General features: G+C 36.3%; 1 protein-coding gene across 4 annotated transcripts in view; it reads right to left on the bottom strand.

Annotated features, from left to right (window-relative positions):
* farp2 (FERM, RhoGEF and pleckstrin domain protein 2) overlaps positions 1-27,362 on the bottom strand; it is a 353,551-nt gene extending 326,189 nt beyond the window's left edge. For all 4 annotated transcript variants that reach the window (XR_007934097.1, XM_051922727.1, XM_051922728.1 and 1 more), the window contains exons 1-2: positions 27,249-27,362; positions 25,480-25,688 (exon numbers count right to left, since the gene is read on the bottom strand). Coding sequence is in view for 3 of the 4 variants with exons in the window: in XM_051922727.1 (XP_051778687.1) it covers positions 25,480-25,680 (201 nt within the window). In the remaining variant the exon portion in view is untranslated. The remainder of the gene's footprint in view (positions 1-25,479; positions 25,689-27,248) is intronic.
* Positions 27,363-27,983: the final 621 nt, after the last annotated feature.

The following is a 27,983-nucleotide window of genomic DNA, read 5'->3' as shown; positions in this document are numbered from 1 at the left end:
AACAAAACAAGTGCAACTTGGTGTTGACATCTTTACCAACTGAACCATCATTAAGGCAATACTGCATTAATATGGACCTTGCTTCAAGCTAAGCTATATACATAAATAATAAAAACTGCAACTTGCATTTATAATGCTATTTGTGTATAGCCCTATGGGAAGCGTATTAGGGCCACAGTGAAGAAAAAAAAAGAAATATATGGACACCAGTGAAGAAAAAAAACTAATATGTCGAGATTAAAGTTGACAGTTCCACTTTATTCTCATAGTTTATTTTGTCATTAAAGTAGAATGTTGTAAACAAAACTTCATCCTAAAATCAATGTTTAATTTACTAGATTTTCTCAAACCCTGTCCTAAGGTAATGTAGCACATTAAATGCTCTGTGTAGTGTTCCCCCGAGCCATGTTGATTGCTACGCGCTTCTTAAACTGACTTCCTCTGCACTAAGAGGAGGCGCCAGCAGCAATTGCAGCACAGAATACATTCACTTCATAATATTCCTGCTCTCTGAAAATGTAGAATGCTAAGATAAATTTTCATGATGAAATGAATTAAAAGCAGGTATTAAACATGCACGGTAGTGCTGCCTCCCTTGCAGTAAGGGGTCCCCAGTGTACATTCAGTGTATGAGAACTTTATGGTAGTTGTGACGAAGGCTCCAAAAAACCTAGATGTATAAATGGGTATCGCCACAGGTTTAACTTAAATATTGTGTAAATACTGGGTTTGTGATCTGGTGGTCGGAGACACAAACACTGAATTCAATGGATGTTCTTCTGAGCAGGCTTTCTTTATTGCATGTGTGCTGTCTCTGTCTGACGTACCAAACCCACAGTTTCCTATCTTTGTTTTTTCTTTCTCCACATAACCAATCACCACACGATAAATGTCTTTGTGAAATTAAACCTAGTTATAAAATTAGACCACAGAGTTGTTCAGAACTTTAAAAAAATCTTCTTATTCATGTTGTAATTATGCCATCCACTCAGGGTTGCACCCCATCACAGCAAGCATTGTGTGCGAAGCAGGAGCAAATCCTGTAACGTGGCGCCAGCACATCGCAGGGTGAATACGAGCAATACATACACTAGCAGGGTCAATATAGCCTAACAAAGCCCCACCTCCTACATGACTTTGAAAAAAAACTGAAGCACGCCGAGTAAACCCACCAGAAAAACCTGCATATTCAAGGCAGGGAACACCCGGGACCCCCTTGCGGCGACGCAGCAGTGCACCCTCAACGCCACCGTGCCCCCACATGATTAATACATGCTTAATGCATTTCATCATGAAAATGATATCAAGTATTTATCTTAGCATTCTAAATGTATTAGGGAGCAGTAATATCATGAAATTAATGTATTCTGTGTGGTGATTGCTGCCTACGCCTTCCACTTAGTGCAAGAGGAAGTCAGTTTAAGAAGCACGTAGCGAGTAACATGGCTCGGGGAGCAGCTTAACACAAAGCATTTAATGTGCTACATACTTATGACTGGGTTTGAGAAAATCTAGTAAATGAAATATTCATTTTTAAGATGAAGTTTAGTTTACGATGTTCTACTTTAATGACAAATTATGAGAATAAAAGTCAATATGTCGACTTTAATCTTGACAAACGGTAAGAATAAAGTAGAAATGTCGAGAATAAAGTCAACATGTTGACTTTATTCTTGTCATAAGCGTCGAGATTAAGTGGAAATGTCGAGAATACAATTCAACATGTCATCACACTATTACACAGTACCCAGGTACCATTACACAGTATTGAAAAAAAATAAAACAAGTACAAGTACAAGTACAACTTGGCTTGCAGTATTATCCAGTAGTATAGAAACAGATATTCAACATGTTGAACATAATGGTCCCACATTCGACCTTTTAAAAACCAAAGTATCTACAGACAACAGACACGACTACTTTTTTTCGGCAAAAGTTTCTTCTGTGTCATCATGTTCATCTTTTTTCATTCTGCTACAGCTTCAGTTTCAGGATGTTCTCTGTCCATTTCACTGTTCAATACCTCCACTAACGCATGTACTCCGTTGCATTCGTGTTTAGTGGTGCAGCACTGAAAAAAGTCCCCCCTTAAAAAGTTTCCCACTGCACCACGTTCTGAATGTTGTTCAGACTATTTAAACCGGTGTTGTGGTATAAGAAAAATCCATATCAAAACAAAAATAACGCCAGCACTACTTGAAATTAACAAATGGAGTAACTCAACTTGTCATCTTTGTAGACTAGTCACAGGTACAGAGAGCCATGCTGATCAAATTTTGCCTCAATCTTTACATCCTACAAATTTAGTTGGCACTGCCTTTGCAGGGTTCCCCCCTACATCCCAAAGACCTGCAGGTTTGATAATCTGTTGACCCCCAAATGAAGAAGTGTGGATGTGTGCAATTGTGGTGCTTCATGGTTAGTTCCTAGTGCACCACCCAGAGTAGACAGTAGTTATGAGCAAACTCCACAGAGTTCATTTCGCAGAAGATTCAGAGAAAATCACGGAAAATGTTGATCACCTTTACTGACGCTCATAAAATGCATCAAAGTCAATGGGGAATGACGAACTGAACCAGTTCTGAGTGGGATTATAATGGTGCAGTAGTCTCTCTAAATGTCCCCGAGGGCTAGTAAAAAGCTAGCTAACTGTGCTAAATGAGTATGGTGACCAAATGAGATAGAGAGCTGGGGGCTTGGGGGGGTTAGGAGCATGTGCTGATACAGCGCATTGCTGCACCCACATAGAAAAAAAAAAAAAGGCAGTTGTGCTCTGTGGTTACTCTCTCAGGTGGGGCGTTGCCATATCATAATCTCTTGGCCCAATAGCGTGAGTTTTCCGCATTCGACTTATACGACCAACATTATAAAATTATACGGTAAAATCAAGTCCTGATTTATCTGCGTGAGAACTTATCCGTGACTATGTAAGATAGATAGAGATAGATCTAGATATCTCTATATACATATATATTGCTCAAAAAAAATTAAAGGGAACACTTTGAAAACACATCAGATCTCAATGGGGGGGATGCTCAATATCTATACTGATGCCACATCATTTGATGGAAATCAACCTACAGAGGGCGGAATTCAAAATAAAAAATGATGTGACAGGTTAGTTAATTTTGCTGAAATTTCATTGCAGCAACTCAAAAATCATACTCAGTAGCCTGTATGGCCACAACATGCTTGTATGCATAGCCTAATAATGTCGGGGCATGCTCCTAATGAGCACATACACACACACACATTTTTTTTTTAAATTTATTTATATATGTTTATATATATTTATATATTGTATTATATATTTTTATATATATTAATATATTTATTATATACACACACACATATATAATATAATATATATATATATATATATATATATATATATATATATATATATATATATATATATATATATATATATATATATATATTTATATATACACACATACACACAAACTCTTCTGCAAGCTTACAAAAACACATGAAAGTATTTTTTTTAAATTAGCAGCATATCTAAAATAATATAGCACAAATGATTAAAATCATAATTGGTATTTGAAAAAAAAGCTGCACTAAAATTCTGATAGCCAAACAGAGGCAGGTTTATTGGTACAGAAACAAATCTGTTGGTTGTAGTAGTTTTATAAAAGAATGAAACCACCCATTCCATTGTTAAAAAGGAAGACTGTTCAATGCCCTTACAATAAAAGAATCAAAACCTACTTACTGTATGTTCCTCTATAAAATTCACCAACATTTATCAAGTTTAGTGATTCTAGCTATCGTGTGCTCTGCATTGCAAATATAACGTTTGGCAAAGTAATCAATGGTTTAAATACAATGGGTTTATACTGTTGGTATGATAAGAGTTTAAGACAGAACTTTGTTTTTTAACCTATCTAAACAAGCCCTGCATATTAATACTTTTAAATTATTTTTTTATATTTACAGCTTAGGTGTTATGAATGACTAATTAGTACATTGTTAAAAAAAATCCATACCATAAATATTTTTTATTGTTTATTTTAACAATAAAAATTGTTGCATATTTAGGGATTCAATTTTTTTTAATAAATGCATATATATATAAATTTTAAGCAGTGTTCTAGCTGCTATTATCAATTGTTTCAAAGTACAAAAATATATAAGAATAATTTTTGTACTGCTAAAGACTCATGATTCTGTATAAAACACTGAATATTTATAAATAACATTTTATGTAATATGAAAACATAGCATTACTAATTTTTCTCTAAAATTTGTGATCCACTTTTTTTTCCCACATATTATATTAAAAAAATATACAAAATTCTACCACTAAACACTATCTTAATACATAATTCGCCTGCCTCCTCACTCACTCACTCACGTCTGTCCGAAGCCAAATGCGCACTCGCCTTCTGCGCACGTCCAAAAGCAGAATGTGCAGTCGCCTTCTGCACAGCTGCCCGAAAAAACCTTATGAGACCGACATCCAACCCCAACATCGCGGCAGGTGGCGGATTTACGGCCGCAAAAATTCAAAGAGAAAGGCGACTTCGATTAAAGCTCTAGAGGCCTGAAAGGCGATTTCGACTATAGCTCGAGGCCTAATTATGCATTCTCATTCAATTACGCATTCATTCAATACACCTATATCAGGTCTGTGGTGCTTATACTTATTACTATTCCATATTGTACTGGAAACATTCATCATTCAAATATTATACTATAGGCCTGGAAAATTCATCAACTAACGGTACAAAGCCTGTACAGTAATGAGTAAAGCGGACTACAATCATTACAAAACAACTTCTTCGTTACTTATCATTTGTTCTTCATACACTACTGACACAAACTCGTGCCCGTTTCATCTTGCGTTGTCGAAACGGGCTCTTTGTCTAGTATTTTAATAAATGGATCTTAAAAGAAGAAAATGTATGAATTGTTTACTGATTTTATATTTAGTTATATGTAATGGCTACAAAGCTAATATTCTAGTCTCTAACTAAAACAGTTTAATCTAGTGATAATTTTTGACAGAATTTTAATTGTTTACTGCATTAATTAAGAGTTGTAGAGTTGTCTAAGCTTCACATATTTCTTTGACGGTTGAATGACTGGCAGCTCAATTGCCATTAAATTAACTGTAAATTAGGGACATTTATTTTTTCTTACTACACTAATATGAACTGCACATTTAACTCAAAATGAACCTTTATCTGTTAAAATCTTTTTATTATATATATATATATATAATATATAAATATATATATATATATATATATATATATATATATATATATATATATATACACATACAGTAACAATACTTGTACTTCAGTACATTTTTTAGAACTCTTTCCATCTCTGGTTAGAGGCAGTAAGAATCTGAGAAGCATCAGAACAGGAATACTTTTTTCTTTTCAGTACTCCCTACAGCAGCAATTTTCGCACACTACTGAAATGGTTAGCTTTCAATTTACTAGCTATTTTCAAATAGTTTTATTGAACTGCCACTGCCCTAGTCTGTTTTTATTTATTTAAACAATGAAGCATTTGGATTAACTTTCATTTTCAAACACGTATTAGCCCAGCAGAACATTAGGGAAGCAGTATACTATCTATCTATCTATCTATCTATCTATCTATCTACAGATAGATAGATAGATAGATAGATAGATAGATAGATAGATAGATAGATAGATACTTTATTAATCCCGATGGGAAATTCACAATGTATATCTATGTACTGTACACAACTTAAAAGCAGGTTCAAAAATAAATGGAAGACTAGATTTTGTGCGACTATATTTAAAAACAACAGATAGTTGCTCCAACTGTTGTTGTGGATAATTACACCATCTTTATAAGCTGCTACATCAGAGCAATGTCTGCTTAGCACACAATCCATAATTCTTTTTGTGGCAGCTTAGAACACATGAATCAAGCTAGGTAAGGTATGAAATACAGTACACAACCATCCTTTGTGCTTAAATAATTTGTTTCAGTTAAAGAATTACTTGGAAAATCAAGAAATATTGATAAATTCCAAAGCCAACACTGGTAATAATGTGCATCTTTCTGAGGTTCTACACTTCCTTCCCCATAAATCTGAATAAAAAGGACAATAAAAAATGTTTACAGCAATTATATACAGTTTTCTGAAATACAGGGAAATTGCAATGCCTTAAATAACATAGCCAAGTACATTTTGTGCCATATTTGCAAAAGAAAATTCTCCCTGGAAGAGTGTATTACTCTGTTAAAAAATATAACGCTTTATATAATCACAATATAGTTTATTGTGAAATTAACCTAACAGAGCACTGCAAGCTTAATCACCAAAGACTTTGACTGACAACAAGAAAATAAAAGAATAATGAGAAGAGGCATTTCACAAAACCACTTCTTAGTACAGTGCTATGCTAAGAAGAATAACCAAAAAAAAATTTATTCTACAGGACATGATTAGAGACTCAAAATACTTATAAATAATCATGTGCTTACAAATCCAATCCAATCCACTCATTTTCTAATCTGAAATCACAGATTACTAGTATATAGTGAGTTCAGGAATAAAAATACATGATTAGTCCATGATATGAAAGTGCATAGATCAGGTAAGATCATTTGTGATGTGCAACCATTTTAACTTTTAGCATCTCATAGTTGAATCGGGAAATTAAAATGACTCTGAGATGAATTGCTGGCTCATAAAACTTCACATCTATTTTCAGACTCACTAATCCAGATCATTGTTGCAGGGACCATATGCCCATCACAGCAGCACTGAGCACCATGTATGAACCATTTTATACTGGATGCCATTTCATCACAGTCACACATACCTACATGTAATCATATGGGGACAATTAAGAGTCATCAATAAAACTAATTTCCACAAAGGAAGACGAGCTACAGGCATAGCAGATATTGCTAAACCAGTGATTCATGCAAAACTGACTTCACAGTGAAACGTAAAGAGTTTTGCTTCATAAAAAAAACTTCATGAACCTGACATTAACATAAAAAGAAATGTGTTAATTCATGTCTGGGAGCATTTTCATGCACTAATCTGTGCGCAATGACCTATCATTTAGTGCGTAAAGTTTTCTAGCAAAGACAAAAAAAGAAAAAGACATCGGTGTCATTTTCTGTCATATGTAGCCATTTTGTTTTTGCTCCGAAATGTGTATTTTGGTTGCTCTGGTAGTGCAATACCTGCTTTGCCAATTATGATGACAATCTTAAAAGCTGCATCAGCAACAGAAAATATGCAGAACATTCCTCTATGGCACCCAAAGCATGCATATCCTCAGCTTCATTTGCAGGGTTCAAGAAACAAGACTGGGCTGTTGCAAAGAACAAGGGATCCCCTCCTACTAATATGATATCTGACAGGTTAGTGGCCAAAGAGAACCATTAATGCACAGCTTGTGTGTGTGGGGCAAAAGACATACTGTACTTGACTGTTTAGGGGAAAAAAAGTTTTTGCTTAAGCTAAATGCATGCCAATTAGAACAACATGTGAAGGACACTGTGAAAAATACATAGGACACATATTTGAATGGCACAGGAGAGGCTTAGATGCAGTTTTAAACTACAAGTACACTAATGCAATCCAATTCTGTGGCAAATTCAGAAGGTGCCCTCAAGCTTAAGCTTGCCAATTGTTAGATTACTTAATGCAAGACTAGCTGAAAACAAAGCAACAATGACAGTTTTTTTATTCTGAAATAATTCTTCAGTTGAGAAATTTTGTTTCACAAAGACAATCTTAATGTGGGGGAAAAATATATAAAGAAAGGAGAAACCTGGAAAATTAAAGCATCACTAGTCTGTAACAGCTGAAATTTTAATTTGACTTGATCATTAAGTTATACATTTCTGTTAGTACAATACAATACAATACAGTTTATTTTTGTATAGCCCAAAATCACACAGGAAGTGCCGCAATGGGCTTTAACAGGCCCTGCCTCTTGACAGCCCCCCAGCCTTGACTCTCTAAGAAGACAAGGAAAAACTCCCAAAAAAAACCTAGTAGGAAAAAATGGAAGAAACCTTGGAAAAGGCAGTTCAAAGAGAGACCCCTTTCCAGGTAGGTTGGGCGTGCAGTGGTTAGTAAAAAGCAGCTAATGCTTCATGTATTCAGATTCTATCAAAAGAACAGATGTCATAAACCTGACAAAGCAACTTGTTGAGAAACTGGATTGTATAAAAACAGCTTTTGAGGAGTTTTTGTAAATTAGATATTATAAACGATAATATCCTGAATAATCTGAATGTCACACTGATATATTGTAATAATTATTTGAATTTTTTGTATTAATTTGAAGGAATGTTCCACACATACATTTTTTGATATGTTGTCTCAGAAAAGCTTTAAATCTAATTTTTCATAAAGAACAATAATCAGAAATCCCTGACCCAATGAACTTCAATGGAGACCCATCTTCAAAAAACAGCAAAAAATATCAAAATGTCCATTTTAAAATAAATAAATGTATCCAGATGTATATTTACAAAATTGCAAACAAGTATTGTTAAATACACATACTTCCATATAATGTACAAATGTACGTTCAAATTGGATTGAACCTCTGAATCTTAGATGAGCTTCTCCCCTCAGTCAAGTCCATCCTAATTGATTCACTCACATCCTAGTCCACATATTTCTGTAGACTCCATAACTGGAAATAAAACTTCTGGTAAGTTGCAGTCTTTCCCACACGTGTCACTTCTTTTAAAAGGAGATCATCATCCAAGAAGTACCATTAAATTTCCACTCTGAGCTAATCATTTATAGCTCAAATTAAATCCTTGGACACGTACCAGATAGGAGATAATTCATTAATTTGTTAGCAGGTACAGTGGAACCTCGGGTCACGAACGTCTCGGACCACGTACAAATCGGGTTATGACCAAAAAGTTCGCCAAACTTTTGCATCTGTTCACGGACCACACACTTGGGTGACGAACAAGCCAGTTTCCCTTCCGGTTCATACGCGCCGATGATTTCTGCACGTGTTCAGTCTCTCCATGTGCATTCGTTGTGAACTCTATTTCGTTTCCCTTCCGGTTCGTACACGCCGGTGATTTACGCACGTGTTCAGTCTCTCCCTTTACAGTACATTGTTCTCGGTCAGACATGCATCGCGCAGAGGGACTTTGTGGTATACCGGGTCCACAGCTCAAATCAAGAGGCCAGTTTTAAATAAACAATCGCCGCGCTTGCTGCTTAGCGAGTGGACGTGGTGGTTGATAGCTACAGCAAAGAATGCACCGGGCTTGTTTTTAAAGAGACTGCTTTGAGCTTTTTTTTTTTTAACCTCGTTGCATTTAATGAAGAATTTTTTCTATTGGAGCGAGCGGAGCGCATGCTCGCAGGCAGGCAGCTGGACAGTGAACCCAAGCAGGATTGTTTTGGGCCGACACTCGGTGGGGCAGAAGGAAGCAGTCGCTCCAGCTGAGCAATCAAGGAGCTGGAGTGACCAGAGGAAGGACGGCTGGCCGCGTAAGGCCGAGAAGGCAGTTAAAGAATGCACCCCGCTTTTTTTTTTTTTAAAGAGACTGCTTTGAGCATTGTTTTAACCTCGTTGTATTTAATGAAGACTTTTTTCTATTGGATTTTAACCTCCACTTCACTTCTGTTTTTATGGGATCATTTATTTATTGAAGGATCTGAAAGCACTGCACTTTATTTAATTTGGACTTTGTTTTTGATTGTTGTTTTGTTGATTTTAATAAAAGCACTTGGCACTTTTGTGCTCATCGGTAACATTACCGATGGTGACGGATTTAGGGGGCTCCTGGAAGCAAGATGGGAGCATGCAGCGAACCCGCATCGTCACAGACTTTACCTCAAAACTAATCTCCCCTCTACCCAGTTCCTCCTCACTTCCTTCATGCAAGAACTCAACTTATGCAACTTGGTTGTTTATGTTTAGTTTTTATATAAATTACGGATCTTTCAATGTTCATTTTTTCCCTGTGCTTAAAAACTCATTAAAAAAAAAAAGTGTTTACATCGAGCGGTTAGTAAGGCTTATAGCGTGAACTCTTACAATGTTAGTTTTCTCTGTTCAAGGTTTTCTCAGTGTTATTCAATGTTTATTACATTTAGTTTACTATTACACTGTGTATTCTATGGTATAATTAACTATTTTTGTTGCTTAAAAATCTTTAATAAAAAATATATTTACATACAGCTTGTACGGTCCAGAACGGATTAACTGTATTTACATACAATCCTATGGGGGAAAATTACTTTGGGTCACGAGTTTTGGAACGGTTTACGGTCGTGACCTGAGGTTCCACTATACTATAATCAACAGCAAATACAAAAAAAAAAAAAATGTAAAAAAGGGAGGGAAAAAAAAAAACACACCACTGATAACCCTTTCTTGTGAAAATGTTGCATGCCTTAAAAAGCATTAAACAACTTTCTAGTATAGCTTTTTCAATAAATTGTACACATGAAACAAAACAAAAATGTAATGTGTTTTCATTCAGAAAGGCCTGTCCTTAGGCTGACTCAAGAGGCAGTCCTTAACATTTTTACAAAGCCACATTATTTCAGGAAACTCCAGTTACTCTGATGACTTCCTTATTGCTTCCTAAATGGTTTTGCGGCAAAGATCTAAAGATGAAATAATATGCTTTAATTTAAAAAAAATAACAAATAAATAAAAAAAAAACAAAACCATACTTAGCAAGAAGTACCAAATTAACATTGAAGTTTCAAAACTTTAAATTTTTTATTTAATTGAATGGCTGGTAATGAACAATCTTTATATATAATACGCTACGTGGCTGTTCATTTGTCTGTCCAGGATGTTAAATCACCTGTAGCTCGCAAAACCGTTTGAACTATTGACCTGAAAGTTGGAACACATATACTATGTGATATCTACTATTCGCTTTTGGGGTGATGATTGACCTCCAAGGTTATTCCTCTATTTCTTTTATTGCAAAATCAACTCTCGGCAGACGCCAGCAGGGCGGCCGTAGCAGCGCATGTGTACAGGCGGCGTTCTCATTCCTACCATCTGCGCCGTCACCTCCCCTTCCTCTTCATATCTTAAATCATTCTTGAGGCAGATTGAAGACTTAAGTGACAGCTTAAGTGAAAAATTAAAGAAAATGTACTAAGTAATTGCAACACAAACACTGACTTAAATCAGTTTTAACGCCAAAAGAAAGAAGAGAAGCGGGCCGCTAGGGTGGAGAAAAGAAGAGCTGCTCAGGAAGCAGCAAGTGCATCAACCTCTGAGCAAATGAATGCTAAACATACAGAGAAAGAATAGGAAAACTAGGAATGCTCAAGTCAAGTGTATTCACTACTCGTTATCGTGCTGTGCGCCTTTACTGGTCTTGAATAAAAGATGTTACCATTTTCGCAAAAACCAATGTTTTGCTCCTGGTCATGTATGTTTCTTATTCCTTCTGCCTAATCCCAACACAGAATATTTCTGGAAAATGCTAACAGTAATGATTCTTTTTCCAATGGCTAGGGCAGGGGGAAGAAGAAAAAAAAATGCCTGAATTTTTTTTTTATATTCAGGAGGAGGTTGGGAGAAGCACTGACAGCACATTGCAGCTCCCACCACACGACGGACCACATGGATTGGGACCCAAGTGCTGAGAAGTGACACCTCAGCACCACACTGGAACAGTGTGAGGTTTTTTTAAGATGGCTGGAATGCCAATCCTGCCACCAACCCCCACGTTTTTCCTGCAAGTTGGATGCAGATTAACATCATACCCAGGATGATGCAATTGCAGGTTAAGGACCCAGCTAAGTAGAGTTACTTCTGGCATTTACGGGATTCAAACTGGCAGATCCCAAGCCCCAAAGCCACCATTCCGCCCTCATATTTATTTATATTAAACTTGTAACATTTCAGGCAATTTTATTCAGGCAACTAAAGAGAAATAACCTTACTTTAAAATAGAGTTGGAAGAAATAGTAATGAAATTTTTTCGTTGCAATATATCAGGTATACTGGGTCAAAAGAGGTATTTTTAAACAATGTGCAGGTGTAGGAATATCTGCAATAGTGCATAACCTACAGGCAATGTAAAAATCAATGCATTTTATTGCTATATGTATAACCAAATCTATAATGACACACTTCAAACATTATTAACTACCCTTTTCTGAATCTTCTGTTCATTTGTTTACATTTTTCTTTTTTGTTTTGTGATTTATACTTTTCTATTACCTATTTTAAGGGCCGCATGTATTTTATTTATTTAATATGTAATCTATATTCTTGACAGTAATAAAATATATATTATTTTAAAGTCATGAAGGGAAATATAAGAGATGAATACACAACTTCAAGTACAACCTCACAGTTTAAGTTTTCTAAGATAGCTCAATGTCATTAAATCTTCATGTGTGCTTATTCGATTATATTTTACTTTCTACTGATACTAAATAGTTTCTTCATTTGTTTGTTGATTGTAACCGGTTGGGTCTGGGATTTACAGTTACTTTTTTTTGGTATTACTCCTACTTATATGTTCTGTACTTGCAGAAATGCCGCTACAATCCACTAGAATTCCAACACAACAACAATGACAAAAGCAGACCAAAAGGAGACAAAGTGATTTTAGTGTGCTTAGCTAGTTCCACTTGGCAGGAATTCAAGGCTTAGCAAGCTTGAGAACCATCATGCTTCATTCAACATTAGTTAATTTGCAACGCAGGATTCAACAGAACATTAAGTACAGAGAAGCCTATGCAAACAGAAATGGAGCAAACAACTTCAGTGTAGCAGGTCTACAATGGCATAGTTTTCTCCAAAATATTACATGCAGTCTCCTAATCTTTTTAGTTTCAGTTTAATGACTAATTTCTCAAATGTATAAAACTAATGATGAGCAGAAACCAATGTAAACAGAAACTTAATACACAACGCTTTCATTTTAAAAGTAGATTGTAAAAGACTATTTGATACCATATAATACGTCTTTTTATTATACTTTACATGCATACTTTGTTGAACATTAGTTTATCAAATCAAAAAAATAAATCAAATTCACAAGCCTAGTCTATTTACAGAGACCGTTTAGATTACTCCAAATATGCACACTCATTAGATATTAAGCATATTCTAATGCCAAAATTATAAAAAATAAATCTACAATTAATATATATCACAACATAAATCCCGCTGAATACATGCTATCACCTTATGTTTGGCACCAAAAAGATTCGGTTTCTGGGAGCTTTTTCTGTTTACACTCACCATCCGATATTACTATTTAAAAAAAAAACAAAAAACCTACTAGTAAAATATTTTTCAAATATCAATTATTTGTGCCATAACTACTCTAGATCGTTAATAGTAATAAATAAATTCCAAACCTCTCTGAGCACAACATGACTTAACCCAATGTTTCTCAACCTTTAATTATTTGTAAAAATGAGAACTGATCTCGGTACAACAGGCTGGTGTAATAGATGTGGGTGAGATAAAGTCCAAACGACCTTAGACACGATCAGATGTCTGGTCACGGGGAGGTGTCGCTATTAACTCCACGGTGGTACAACTTTGTTTGTAAACTCCCCTTCCCAATATCGAGGTAAAGATTTAATTGCAAGCACAATCTGAAGTCTGAAAGTACTTTAATTCCTGTGGCTGTGGTCTGTAAACAAATTAAATACATACACTAAATTACAACGTTACGTACAAATACACATTTTAACACTCTGAACGTATAAGTTTAACAAACATTTGAACCTCTTTATATCAAATTATCTAGGATAAACTTACCTTTTCCGCAAGGACGCACAGCAATTAATGGCTCAAGTGATAAGAGAAAAGGACAAACTATTCCCGCAACGTGCAGCAAGCAAACAAGGGAACGAAAGACGTGTGAAGCCTGAACTTTCACCGGAAATACGTAGGAAAAGTTCCACAAGTGATTTTTAATATTCTGCCATTACAGGTCGCAATTCCACCTGACAAAGGACTTTCTGGACAATTTGTGACCCGAGTTTTCATAACAGTTTTAATCGCGCCCCCCTAACGTTTTTTTGAAACCCTAATAAAATTTATTCCTATATTTTTTGCTGCCGATATCACAGCTACAAGTTTAAAATTTTCCTACGATTCCTTTTTTTCATCTACTTATGAAGTACTCTTAAATGTGGTGTTCCTCAGGGGATCCATTTTGGGTCATATTTTCTTCTCTATATACCTTCACCCTATTGGAGCTATTTTTAGGAAAATTTAACATTTCTTTTCACTGCTATGCTGATGATACACAGGTTTATATTCCCATTTTCAAATCTGCAATGAATCAACTGCACAGCTGTCTTTTTGAACTAAGATCTGGATGGACTAATGGAGGTGCTTATAGTGGGTCCATCAGCTAAGCCCAAATTGGTCTTGGACTTCTTGGCTCTCTCTGTCTTTTGTAAACCTCAAGTCCGCAACCCTTGTGTTATCTTTGACAGTAACCTCTTTTTTTGAGAAACAAGTAAATTCTGTATTCAAGAGTTGCTTTTTTCAGCTTCGTCTATTAGGTAAAGATCAAGCCTTTTTTTATCTTCTAGGGATCTTGAGAAAGCTACTCATGCTTTTATCTTTTCTTGCCTTGATTACTGCAACTCGCTAGTATTCCTGGGATTAGCAAAGGTTACCAGTTGGTCCCGAATGCTACCCGCTCGCTATTCTGGTTGGGGCAGAAAGTCTGATTCTGTTTCTCCAATATTAGCTTCTTTACACTGGCTTGCCCTCGTCAGTTTTCGAAACTGATTTTAAATCTTGTTGCTAGTTTTTTAATCTTTACATGGTCTTGCTCCTGCCTATTTATCTGAATTGTGTGCCTTACACTAGCATTAGAGTGCTTAGATCTTCTGGTCAGTTGTCTCTTGTTGTCCCTTGTACCAAGTGTAAAACTAAGGGGGACAGGGCTTTTGCAGCTGCTGCTCCTCACCTGTGGAACTCTTTACCTCATTACATAAAGGAGTCATCTACAATTGAAATGTTCAAAACAAGATTAAAGACTCATTTCTATTCACTTGCATTCCGTGACCTTCAGTAAAACTGATGGTTTCCTCATTGTGATTATGCAACATTACTTCTATTTATTATTTATTTATGTTAATTAACATAAACAGAAATAAAATAAATGAAGTTAATTGTATGTTTTTTTCCTTCTATTATTGTAAAGCACTTTGGCCACAGCATTCCTATGTTGTTTTAAATGTGCTATATAAATAAATTGACGTTGACATTGTAGTGGTAGGGGCACGTGTGTACTTGTCACCTGTGAAGCACTGAGCACCACGAAGCTATGATACAAAAACAACAATTGGGGGGTTTGGAGGTGGGATGACTTATGATTGTGTAGCTCTGTGTTAAGTTATACACCGTCCTTTCTTTTGAATAGCATTTATTGGCAGAAGTATACAAAACCGTTCCATTGACAGATCATCGAGGGCCTTTCGTTTATATACCATGAAATATAATGAACATTTCCCACAGCCCAACCTCTACCCCTCACAACCTGTGAAATAATCAACTGAGATGGACTGATAAGCAAAGACGTATAAAATGGGGAGATGAGAAACAATACACAGACAAGCTTGTGAGGGGAAGAGATGGCAGTAAATGAAAAGTCAAAACTGAAAACTGACAGATGCAGCATAAGAATTTGATGATTTTTGAGGTGTTATGAAAAGAACTTTAACTCTCAATAAACTTATGCAATGACGATATGAAATATTTGGATCACTCAGAACTGGAAGACCATCAGAAATATCAAATAGGTTGAAACAAGACTGAAGCATTAAAAAGCATTTAAAATTTCAATCTGGAAGGAATATATCCTATCACCCATATAAACAAACATTTTCAAAAATATTTGATCTTTTCTTTTCTGCTTTTGGCTTTATTCCGGCTAATGAGTTGTTAAAAGAAAACTGGGATATGTTGATGTATTTGCACACTCATTTGGAAAAATATATTGTTATAGTAATGGTGACGATCATTTGAAAAACACTGTAAAATGTTATTTAAGATAAATAAACTGCATTGATTAATTTTTGACTGCCTGGTTAAATGACTTATGGCATCAGATAAGGAATAATGCGACTATTTATACTAATCTTTCAAAAATCATCACATCCTTGCACTGTACCCCAAAATCTTATTTTTCTCCATTTTACTAACGCTTACACTAATCACGTACACCGAGAGCAAAATACTGTATCTCAAGTATATTTCCCCGTTTAGAATGTTTTAAACAACAGAAATTGTGGGTGGAGGATATGATTCAGAACTGTATTTTGTATGTTTGAACAATCATGAGTCCACTGCAGGTAGGAAAAGGCAGTGTGCCCAGATCCATTTTCTCTTCAATTCCACTGTTTTACAAAGGCCTGCATTTTCAAGTGTTGCATTTATTAAGAATTTGCAGTTTTTACCTACGTATTAAAAAAAAAAAAAAAAACCAACCCACTACATAAGTCATAAGCACTTTACTCTATAGAGATTTATTGTGAGCAGGGAGTAAAATACTAAAAAAGATACAGTAAAAAAAGCACACAGTATCAAGACATTTAACCTATAATAGAATATCTTATATTTTAATATGAATATTCAAATCTACATTTTTTTTTTTTGCTAATTTAAACAGTTCTAGCCTGAATATAAGCTACATGATAAATTCAAAAACATATGCAAATAAGAAAATGAGATAACTAAACCATACACAGAGATAAACTAGCAATGGAACATTTAGTTCTGAACAAACACACTACACAGCTGAATATAAACATTCTATAATTTTGCTTCTCTGTTGAGGATGTGGAGACCACATCATTAACAATATTTTAGTTAGCTTGTACCACAGAGTGAAGTGATTTCATGTTTAAAAGTTCAATCATGATAAATCTTTCAATACTGGTCTCAGTTTTTATGTTCATAATATGACACATTTTCAATATGCCTCTATTTCATTATAAGTTCCTTGTTAATTGCAACAGAACACCTAAATAGATGTGGAGGACCAGGATTTGAGCCATTCACGCTCTAGATGGACATCTCCACTCTCCATTTTCGACTAATATTGCTAGCTGGGTTTCATATGCTTCCCTAACAATTAAGGAAAAAAAACTGCAGCTTGAGATTTTAAAATAAGGCAAGATGCAACTGCCCTAAATGATACAAAAGTATACAGCATACCACACCCCATGCCAGCAGGAATGGGAGCAAAGGAGGAGGCATCCATGACACCAGTCCATTAAAGGACCTATTCATTATTGCACTAACACTCACAAGGGCCCATTTACATTGGCTACTTATTCTAACACAAATATCTATGAAGATATGAGAGAAAAAAAACAAGAATACCCTGACAAAAAATGCATGCAAACTCCACACAGAAAAGAACCAAGCCATAATTTGAAATCAGGACGATGGACCCGTGAGGCAACAGTGCTAGCACATAGAATGAAGTTTACTTGCTGTATGTACCTTTCTCAACTTATTTTAATTAGAGACTGAACAAAGGATAAAAACAGCATTTGGTTAATTATCATTCAACACAGTGTTTCCAGGTTGATAAAATGACCTGCAGGCAAGTTTTAATGTAAACCAAAAGTAAACCTAATACACAACAGTTTGCCACCCCTCAAAGAACAGTGATCACTGATTAGCATGCATCATCGCATCTGGTTTCTATTAACTAAGCATGGCTCTACTTCAAGATTAGGCGAATAAAAATACACTGCAGATTCAGGAATGGAGTTACAAGCACTGCAGTTTTAATGTACTTTGTCTGAATAAGTAAAATATTACAAAAATAACTAAAACATTAGTTGAGTCATACCCTCCCTTTAGCATGAGAAAAGCTCAAACAATGGTGGTCAATATTTTTTGAAATATAATTTCTAATTACAAGGCAAACATAAAAAAAAAAACTATACTAGGCAAATGTTAACTGTGTGATTCTCTTAATCTCCAAATTTTCTATTACACATAAGCATTATTTGCCAAGTTTTATTTATTTTGTATTTGTATTGTCTAGCTATTTTAATAAATAGCACATTCTTGCTCAGGTTTATTTCAAAAGGTTTTCTAGATCTTACTAACACACCATCAACTCTCAGATCTTGAAACCTCCCTTCATTTTTGTACACTAACAACAAAATTGTATTAACCAAGAAAATATTAAGCAACACAATACATAATTACGATATTCATTTTTGAGAAGTAATGCCTTCAAATTTTAATATAGCCTACTAGGGGGCTTTGCCCTCTGCTCTCGCGTCGCTCACCATTCCCTGTGTTTGGTTAATCGGATATACAATTTTTATTTTTTTTTCTTTGGAATTGTTTCAATTTCATTATTTTGCACTTTTTACTTTAAAGCTCATTAAAAGCAATATTTTTGGAGACACATTGTGACAACGTAACGTATAACTGCCGTGAGTGAATATTGTTTCTGTTTCTCTAATAAATAATCCGACTTTTTCCAATGTTTGTCATAGCAAAAGCTATTCTCACAGTAAACTGTAAACATTTTAATACGAATGGCATATCACGATCTTCTTTGGTATGTAATGTTATTCGCAGAATATATACATTACCTTTCTTGTTGCTGTTAAAATTTGCATCGCTTCCTCCATGATCATCAATATACACCTGACTGGAAACTGTGTATTCTTTGAATTTAACTTGTCGTTCCTTTAACTGTTCCGGGACCACAGATTCTCATAGCGTATGGTCCATTATTGTGTAAATCCACGTTTTGTGTATTAAATGATGCAAATGCGAAAAGACTTTGTTGTCTACTCTTGCCTTTTATTTCTGACCTTGATTTGTCCTACTGTTTTTTTCAATTACCACCTGGTTCTGATGATTAATCACCTTTTGTTTGCGGTAATGTGATCTTTTCTATCTTTTCTTTGATACTGTAGCGACTGACATGATAAAGTGTCACAAAAGTTTCTACTTGAACAATCGCCCGACTTCCTAACCCCAAACACAACTTTATAGCAACCCTCTCCAACGCCCCCCCCCCCCCCTTACCAATCAATCAATATCCCGCTATCAGTCTTCCCATGCTGTACTCCGCCCTCCCTCAATCGGACCTAACAGTCACTTAAAACCAAAAAGCCCTCAACCTGGCTGGGACGCTACAATAGTGCTGGGCGGTATACGGTTCATACCAAAAAACGTTTTTTATTTTTGTTATGATATGGATTTTTCTCATATCGCAACACCGGTTAAAATAGGCTAAGGCAATGTTCAGAACCTGGCACAGCGGGAAACTGTTTAAGGGGGACCTTTTTCCCTGCTACACCGCTACAACACGCATGCGTTAGTGGAGGTATTGCGCAGTGAAAATGGACGGTTGAACATTGTAAAACTGAAGCTGTAGCGGATGAAAAAGTTAAATATGATGACACAGAAGAACTTTTGCCGAAGAAAGGAGCCGGTGTCTGTTGTCTGGAGATACTTTGGCTTTAAAAGTCGGATGTGGACCAAACAACTATTTATTGTAAATGCTGTCGAGCTAAAGTTGTCGTCGGAGGCGGCAACACGAGCAATTTGCTGCACCACCTAGCCACAAACATGCGTTGGAGTACCATGAATGCATGGAACTAAGATTGGCACCCTCCACGTCCTCAGGTAAAACTGAAAAACCTAGGGGACATTCAAGTCAGAGGTCACTTGTAGACGCGTTTGCTAGAAGTACTGCCTACGACAAAAGAAGCAAGCGGTGGATCGAGATAACCAACGCCATTACAGTCCATATAGCCAAAGATATGGTTCCGTTAAGTACTGTGGAGAAGAGGCGGATTCAGGGCTATGATCAAGACACTGGATCCCAGATATGTGATCCCAAGTCGCAAGTACTTTAGCCAAACGGTGATCCCCGAATTGTACCGAGAACACAGAGGGAAATTACAAGCAGAGGTGGCTACAGTCACCGACTATTCAACTACAGCAGATGTGTGGTCAAGTCGCACTATGGAGCCATATCTGAGCTTGACGATTCATTTTATAAATGATAACTGGCTATTGAAAAGTTATTGCCTCCAAACAAGCTATTTTCCAATGACCACACTGGCGAATTACTTGCTGCAGGCTTGCTGGAGGCACTCAATTCCTGGGGGCTTGACAGAGCAGAGGCAAGTGGCCATCACAACGGACAGTGGGGCCAACATCAAGAAGGCTGTCAAAATTAACAATTGGACAAGACTCCAGTGCTTTGGACACAGGCTTCACACAGCCATAGATATGTAATAGTTATTAAAATAAACTATTTTAAGTAATGGTAGTAAAAACATACTATAGTAATAATGTAGCAACCTCCGCATCAGGTTCGAGAAGAAAAAAAAAACAGACAGACGTAGTAAAGTCTCACAAAAGTTTATTTGAACAGTCAAGAAATAAGAACGCCGACTTTGTAACCCACCCCACAACCTTCCAGTTCCTTCTCCAACTCACCATTCTCCCCCCTTCTCCCATCCCGGGTCGCCCCCCCCCCCCCCCCCCCCTTCCGCGTCTATCACGCCCCTGCTGTCATTCCTCTGCGCTGTACTCCGCCTTCCCTCAGTCGGATTCAACAGTCACTTCAAAAAAAAAAAAAAAAAAAAAAGGCTTCAACTGGCTGAGACGCTACAATACGAAATGTATAATGAAAGTGTGTATAATCAGTTTTCTGTTATCTCTATTATCAGTCAATACAGGTAGTCAGTCCCCTACTTGCGATGGTTCAACTTAGATTTTTTGAAGTTATGATGTTGAAAGCGAGACGATAATTTATATAAAATTGTGTAAATATACATTTTCAAGTTGGCGCGGCAAACAAACTTTTCTGTGGGCCGATTGATGCATTACGATACGTTGTCGGAAACTCCCACGTTGTGAGATGCCTCAGTCTAGCTAGCTATCGTTTGAGACTCCGATTTTGATGCAAGTGATCATATAGAATCAGGGGTTCTCAACGTCGGACCTGGGGACCCCCTGTCGCTGCAGGTTTTTGTCTCCAACCAGCTTCTGTTTTTAATTGAACTCCTGGGCTAATTAAGTGAACTGATATTTCCCAACTTCTGTGTTTAGGGAACAATATATTAATTAGAAAACTAAGTTTGCTTAAAAAAAAAAAAAAAAAAAAAATTAAAATGTACCAAGCAGTTATATGGAATAATGTTTTTTTTTTCTTTTTAACAGTATTTTCATCTTGATTTTCATTCTACTTTTCAAGGTATTCTAATTGTTTAATTAATCCATTATTTACTAATTAGAGGGTGTGACGCTAAAGTAGTTGCAGCCTTTGATTATTCAGTGTGTTGTTTGCCAGCGTGTCTGATCTGCTCGTTTTAAGTTGTCATTATTAAGATACAACGTAGGGGGAAAATACTGCACAGAGAAAGGGCAAAGTATAATGAAATCAACAAAAGAAAGTTAAGCATTTAAATCTATAGCAAAAGCAGAAATTTTATAAATGTCTTATAAGTGTAAAACAACATGCTTTTCTGAATGTCGAATAAAAGAAAAAAAAAATACCAGCTAATTAAATGAGCTCAGTGTTATCAGGTGTTGTCACTGATTAGGAATCTGGTTGGAACAAAAACCTGTAACCACAGGGGGTCCCCAGGACCGAGTTTGAGAAACACTGATATAGATGGAGATCAAAAAATGAAAGTGAGGTACCGGGATCAGCTGATCTGACCCAGCTGACTGTGGTGTTGAACACGTTCCTGTAGCTTGTGCTGAACACGTACTGAAAGAGCTTTCAGTACTGGTGGGAACATTGTCACGTGCCACAGGGCAGTACTCAAACCAGATGCTGCTGACCGTCTGGTTTTCCTTGCCCAGAATTTGTAATGGCTAAGATTTACATAAGTGCCTTGTTCATTATGTTCAAATGTGTGAATACACATTCACTTTTTTTTTTTTTCTCAATACTTGAATACTGTATAATGTATCTGGGCTTGAAGCTTTGAAGTAATAGTATTATTACTGGAATTTGCACTATTTATTTTATTGTTATTATTACTGGAAGTTGAACTATTATTTATTTTACTGTTATTATTTATTAGTTTAAATATTATGCAGTTTAATGATGGGATGGTTGAAAATATGTTGTCAAAATAGTTGTTTGCAAAATTTGTTCAATAAAAAGGTTCTATATTTTGACTGCATCTGTCATGCATCTTCATTAGTGCCACCTCCTTGAAAACCATCACTTTATGGGACCATTCAAACCTGTATTAACACTTTTGTGCACATTAAAATGTTTTTTTTTGTACAATGTACAATGCTCTGGCTAAGAATAACCTATTCCACTGTCATGTCTACTGCAGTACTTGCAGTGGAAAATGTGGTTAACATCCACTCATGCATGGGAAAAAAAATACCGTCAAATACCGTGAAACCGGGATAATTTAGAAAAATACTGTGATACAAAATTTTGGTCATACCGCCCACCCCTACGCTACAATACTTTCGAATTTTACTGCTTTCATATTCTGTACCTTTGTCTGCATGTGTATTGCACCATCGTTTGTTTGAGCCTTTCGAATTCCACTGCTTTCATAATCTCTTATCTGCCATTTTTTCTCTCCAACGCATTTGGGTCTCTATTCTCCATATATTGTCCTTATACACTTTATATGTGCTGAGAGCACATGATCTGTGTGTACTACATGCTTTTACACCACTGAGTGTTTTTTGATGGGTGTGCTGTTATATGATATCTTTTGTAAGTAGGGCGTGTCTTGCAAGAATCTCATGTTCCACGTCCCCGCGAGACGTCCCTGGGACAATCTCTTGGCACCAAGTCTCATGTTTACAGTCCCCGCGAGCCGCTCCATGGCCAGTCTCTTTTGTCTCGCGGGTCTTTTAAATGTCTTCCGAGAAGATCACATATCGTAGCCTTGCTTTTGCTTTCCAGGATTTTTTTTTATAATAGAGAGACATAAAGGAAAAACCACAAATAAATAATATTTTGTCAATTTGTATTTCAGTCTTTTGATATTTAAACAGTAGTATTATCAATAAATGCAACTGCACTCCAATGAACATAAACATGAATTGCCTACTCAGTTATAAAAGGGAACCTCAAACATACACACACACAAATAAATTCTACTAGATGATAAAAACCACACCATTACAGTCTAATGCATGTTTTATTTTTCTGCAACATTTCAGTTCTCATTGTCTATTGCATTTAATAGTGTTACAAGCAAAACAAGGTAGATTAATAAAATATAAATTATACACTATGAAAGAAACATGGACCAGCACATTTTGTGTATAACAATTAACTACAATCTTTAAAAGGATTATTTTTACATTTAGTTTTCAAAATTGAATAGAAACCTGAGGCTGCACAAAGTGTCGCTCAATCACAGTCCTAGATGGCTGCAGGTTTTCCTTCTAGCCAGTTTCCTAATTAGAAGACAGTACTTGCCGATATTGAAACTTTGTACATTATTTAACTATTTGGCTTGTTAGTGCTTTTATTCATCCAAAAGACATTTTAATTGCACTGTAGAGTTTCCTTTTCTGACAACACCACCCTTGTGTTTAGTGGACCAGAACAGATTAAACTTAATGGTCTACCTAATTCCGCTCACATTTATTTCTGAAGATTTTTTTTTTTTTTTTTTTTTTTTTTATATAAACAAACATATACAGATACTTAATGGTGCATATACACAGCATTAAAAGGAAGCATGTTAGCTGGAGAGCTGTTGGTTTATTGGTTAAGAAAACAGGCAATAATTAAAACTTAAATACAGCTGATAAAAACTAAAATAGGCAATTAAGGGTTCAGAATCATAAACAGCCAAGATAACTAAAATTAAGCCCAAAAAAATATTGCTTTATAAGTTAACTGTTCACAACACGTTGTCATCTATTATAATCTTGCTAATTACTTTGCAAAGTGTCAAGTGACTGTGCTAACTATTCACCCATTTTCCAAACCTGCTTATCTGGCAGGAGGTCATGTTAGAGCCTATCCCAATAAGCATTGCGTGGAAGGCAAGAACAAGCCCTGGACAGGGTGCAATCCCAACACATGATGAATACATATCAGAGTGAATTTAGCATATCCAAGCCACCTAACCAACACATCTTCGGGCTGTGGGAGAAGGAAAACATGCAAACTCCATGCAAGAAGCACCCAGAACTTGAACCCTTATGCTCACAACAAACTACTAAAAGGCATTTAAAAAAAAAACAAAAAACACACACACACAATTAAATATCAATGCATAAAACATAAAAATACAACCACGACAGGTCTCTTGCAATCAACCCTAAAGCCACCACAATTTAAGAAGACATAATCAATTACTACACTTCACACTGTATGCAAAACAAGGTTTTTAAGATTGTCCACTTATTCAATTTCATGGAGCCAAAACATCAATACATATCTAATTATTCCATATCTTTTCTTCTCCTTGTATTTTCACTAAAATATAAACATTTTATCTCAAACTGCATTCCGAGGCAAGGCACAAACTGAAAAATAAATATACTTTCCCTTACCACACAACCCCATTAGTTATGTTATTTTCTGGACATGGTTAATTAAAAATGGGGCTGTAGTAAGTTCAAGCACGTCATTTTCACTTAGCATTTGAAATGCCTATGTAAAAGAATAAAACTAAAACAAAACACCCAGAAGAAAGAGAAAAACATTAATAGCCTATTGATCAGTCCTTCTTGCTTAAGTGACTGAAATTTGTCACTTAAGAATAAAAGAATATTCAATTAAGTAGAACTACTAATAAGGATGAAACCAATACAAAAAAGTGCATTTAATAAACTCCAATGCTTCAGCAACTGATTTTGTAGCCCTGTTTGCAGTGTCCATTCCATGAGTAAAAACAACAGAAACGTACTATAAAAACAGCAGTACGTTGTTAAAACAGAACCTTTCATATACACACACATACATCAGTTAGTGTTTCTCATTATTATACCTATGGCAACAAACTCTTTCAGGTGTACCTGATGGTCCTATACCTTTTAGCAACAAAAAGCCTAAACGAATACCCCTTATTCATGTTGCATTCTACAACAAAATAGCAACAATCCCTTTAAAACACCTGATTAGTACATGAAACACTGGCCTAGTATATTAGAAAAGATATGTGCATCAGTCTTATGTATTCCTGAGCCTCCCACAGTTACCCAAGACCATAGTTTACTGCATGTTAGCAATACAAGTTGTTTAGGGAGAACAGAAAAATATTTTCACATTTTCAGGCTTATACCACCACAAAACTCTTGAGATTTCCTGTACAACATAACATCTTAGATCCAAAATATTTGCAAAATAAGCAGCTTGTTCAGAGTGACGTGATGAAGCAGATGTGAAATAGAACTTCAAGTCCAAACACTCCTCCAAGAGATATTATCCTTAATTTAATTTTTAACAGGTGATATACTGTAATGTATTCAGTGCCACAGGCTAAAGCATACAGAAACTCACCTCTATGTCATACTCCTCCTGGGTGTCATCTAATGCCTGTACTCGGACCTGCAGTCCCTTGCCATGAGAGCGGGATGAAGTGGTCATTGTGTTAGAAAGACTTTGTCCAGGCTCAAGAGTACTAACTGCAGTGGTAGAATGGACCCCTAAACGACTCCCAGGTGTCTGCAGAACACGGTAGGAGCCTTCAATCTCACCCATCACTTAACCTGTATAGGCAGAAATTCACTGATTTTGGAATATTTTACTAGGCAAACACATAAGTTTTTGAAAGCAAAATAAGATTGGTTTAACATCACACTTAATTTCATCAACCTTTAACTGTAATTTTTAAAATTGAATTTTTGAAGTACTTGAAAAATTTCCAGCCTCATTTACATAAACATGTTAGTAAGGTGTTTGCCTTATTGCATTCTTCAACCATTACCTCTCTTGCTTATCCCCAATACTACTTTGACCCAGAAAGGTCTCTTTGCTGAACGGTTCTTGATCTCTATGACAACTGCATCCTATGAAAATGCTCAAACCTAACATCTAGAAAAACTCTTAATAAAACATCGTCTGCACCGTCACCAAAAATAAAACCTTTATTTGGCCTTTCAAAGCAAATCCTGTCAGAGTTAAACTGATGAGATCAACACTTCATCATCGGCCACCTTGCAGACAGTTGCGGGGCAAAACTTTAAGAGAGCTTGATAGGGAATTTAAGATTCTAACCAGCCAAAGCCTTATGTTGACCTCTGTACCATAGCTCAAAGGATTTAAATTCTCCAATGCTGACTCACTCTTTTTAATGGCCTAACTCACCAGAGGGTGTACGGAAAGGACTTTTCACTCAACGAAAAACAGCACATCACCAAAGACATGCAAATCAAGTATCTTAAAAACTGTCTTCAATTTTTGACTAAAATGATGTATTAATTTTGTTTACTACAATTAATACTACTTGTGCCAAAAGGGATCGTTATTGGACATCCACTGACTTCCAGTTTTGACAAATTTTAACCTATAAAAAGATAACATAGTCTGGCTATACAATTCGGAATCTCAATAACTGTACATAAATGACAGCCGGTAACGGTCGAGGCCAGAACACCTGCTGGGGGTTGCTCCGGAGTAACCGAGTTACAGCTGGCAACAGATCAAACTCCGGTTCAGTGGCTGAGAATCCAGCTCATACTGCTCTTGCTTGCTTGCTCTCGCTCTCTCAGCCTCTAGTTAAAGAATGTCTAACCGGCTCCGTGAACGTCTAATATTCCAACTGCCCTCCCTCCCCACCCCCACCAAAATTTGGAAAAACTATGAATAAAAGTAACTGACTGACTTACTCGTTCTCTCGTCTTTTCTTTGCTCTTTTTGTGCTGCAGCACTGCCAAGCCCAATTACTTCATTCTGTCTTCAACGCCTGGCCGCTTATCCCCGACATATAAATTTTTACCCAGATTTACATAACCGTCTTACATAGACATAACTATTGTCTGAACCGGTCCCACCAACTCGAGCACAACCACGCGCACTTAAATTTTTCTACAGCAGCGCCTCGAAAAACACAGCAAAATGGAAACGTCTGTAGTAAATAAATCGCTCCAGCTTTCGAGACCACTTACAAAGTAATCTCCCAAGAACACTGATTTTCGTAAAGTCCTGGCCTGCGACTGTGCTCTATTTGAAACTTTTACACGTCTCTACCACAACACAAAAGTAATTTGGTTATTTGTTCCGATGTCCATTCGATACCATTCCTTTGCAGAAAGAGATAGTAAACTTACCTGAATTTCTCCTGTTTTGACGGGGACTCCTCTGTCCGTGAGACGGTCGCTCAGACGGCCATCGCGGGCGGTCACAGCACCAACCTGCAGATCTGATTGGTCAGTGCCACCCCCACCTCTGTCCTTATTGGATGTCGCGGTCGCGCTCGGAGCTCACTTCTTATTGGTTGCTGCTTCACCTGTCCGATGTTTTGATTTACAGGTCCTTTGTTTTATTGACGATTGGTTGAAGCGGTGCGCTCCCTTTCGCCCCTATTGGCTACATGTTCGATCGAAATCCGAACTAGTTATCCTGTTTGCGCTTATACTGCAACTTCTTTCAGTTACATCTAAAAGAAGGAAGAAAACAACGTCAACGAAATATTTAGAGGAAGGCCCAGTCAAACTTGATTTGCCAATGGAACACAAAAGGAGTATTGTGGCAGGCTCCTACACGTGAGTGGGCAGACAAATATGGCAGATGTTTGCAGACAGAGACCTACTGTTTCCTTGTACGAACAGCAACAAGTAATGCAAAAGTGTTTATCACTATAAACATTTCAGAAGTATAACATTAAAATCGATTTTTGCATTAAAATGAGAGGATATATATATAAGGATTTAAATTACTTTCCAATCACAATATAATTATAGGCATAAAAGTTGTACAAGGTGGCGCAGCAATCGGCTTTTCTGCAACAGAGTTCTATGTTTGAATGGGATTTTGAGTTTCCTTGTTAGTCCCGTAGGGTTTCC

Source organism: Erpetoichthys calabaricus, chromosome 2 (genome assembly GCF_900747795.2).
Source record: "Erpetoichthys calabaricus chromosome 2, fErpCal1.3, whole genome shotgun sequence".
In the NCBI taxonomy this organism is placed as follows: Eukaryota; Metazoa; Chordata; class Cladistia; order Polypteriformes; family Polypteridae; genus Erpetoichthys; species Erpetoichthys calabaricus.
The sequence above is the reverse complement of the archived record's forward strand: the minus strand, read 5'-3'. Positions and strand labels throughout refer to the sequence as shown.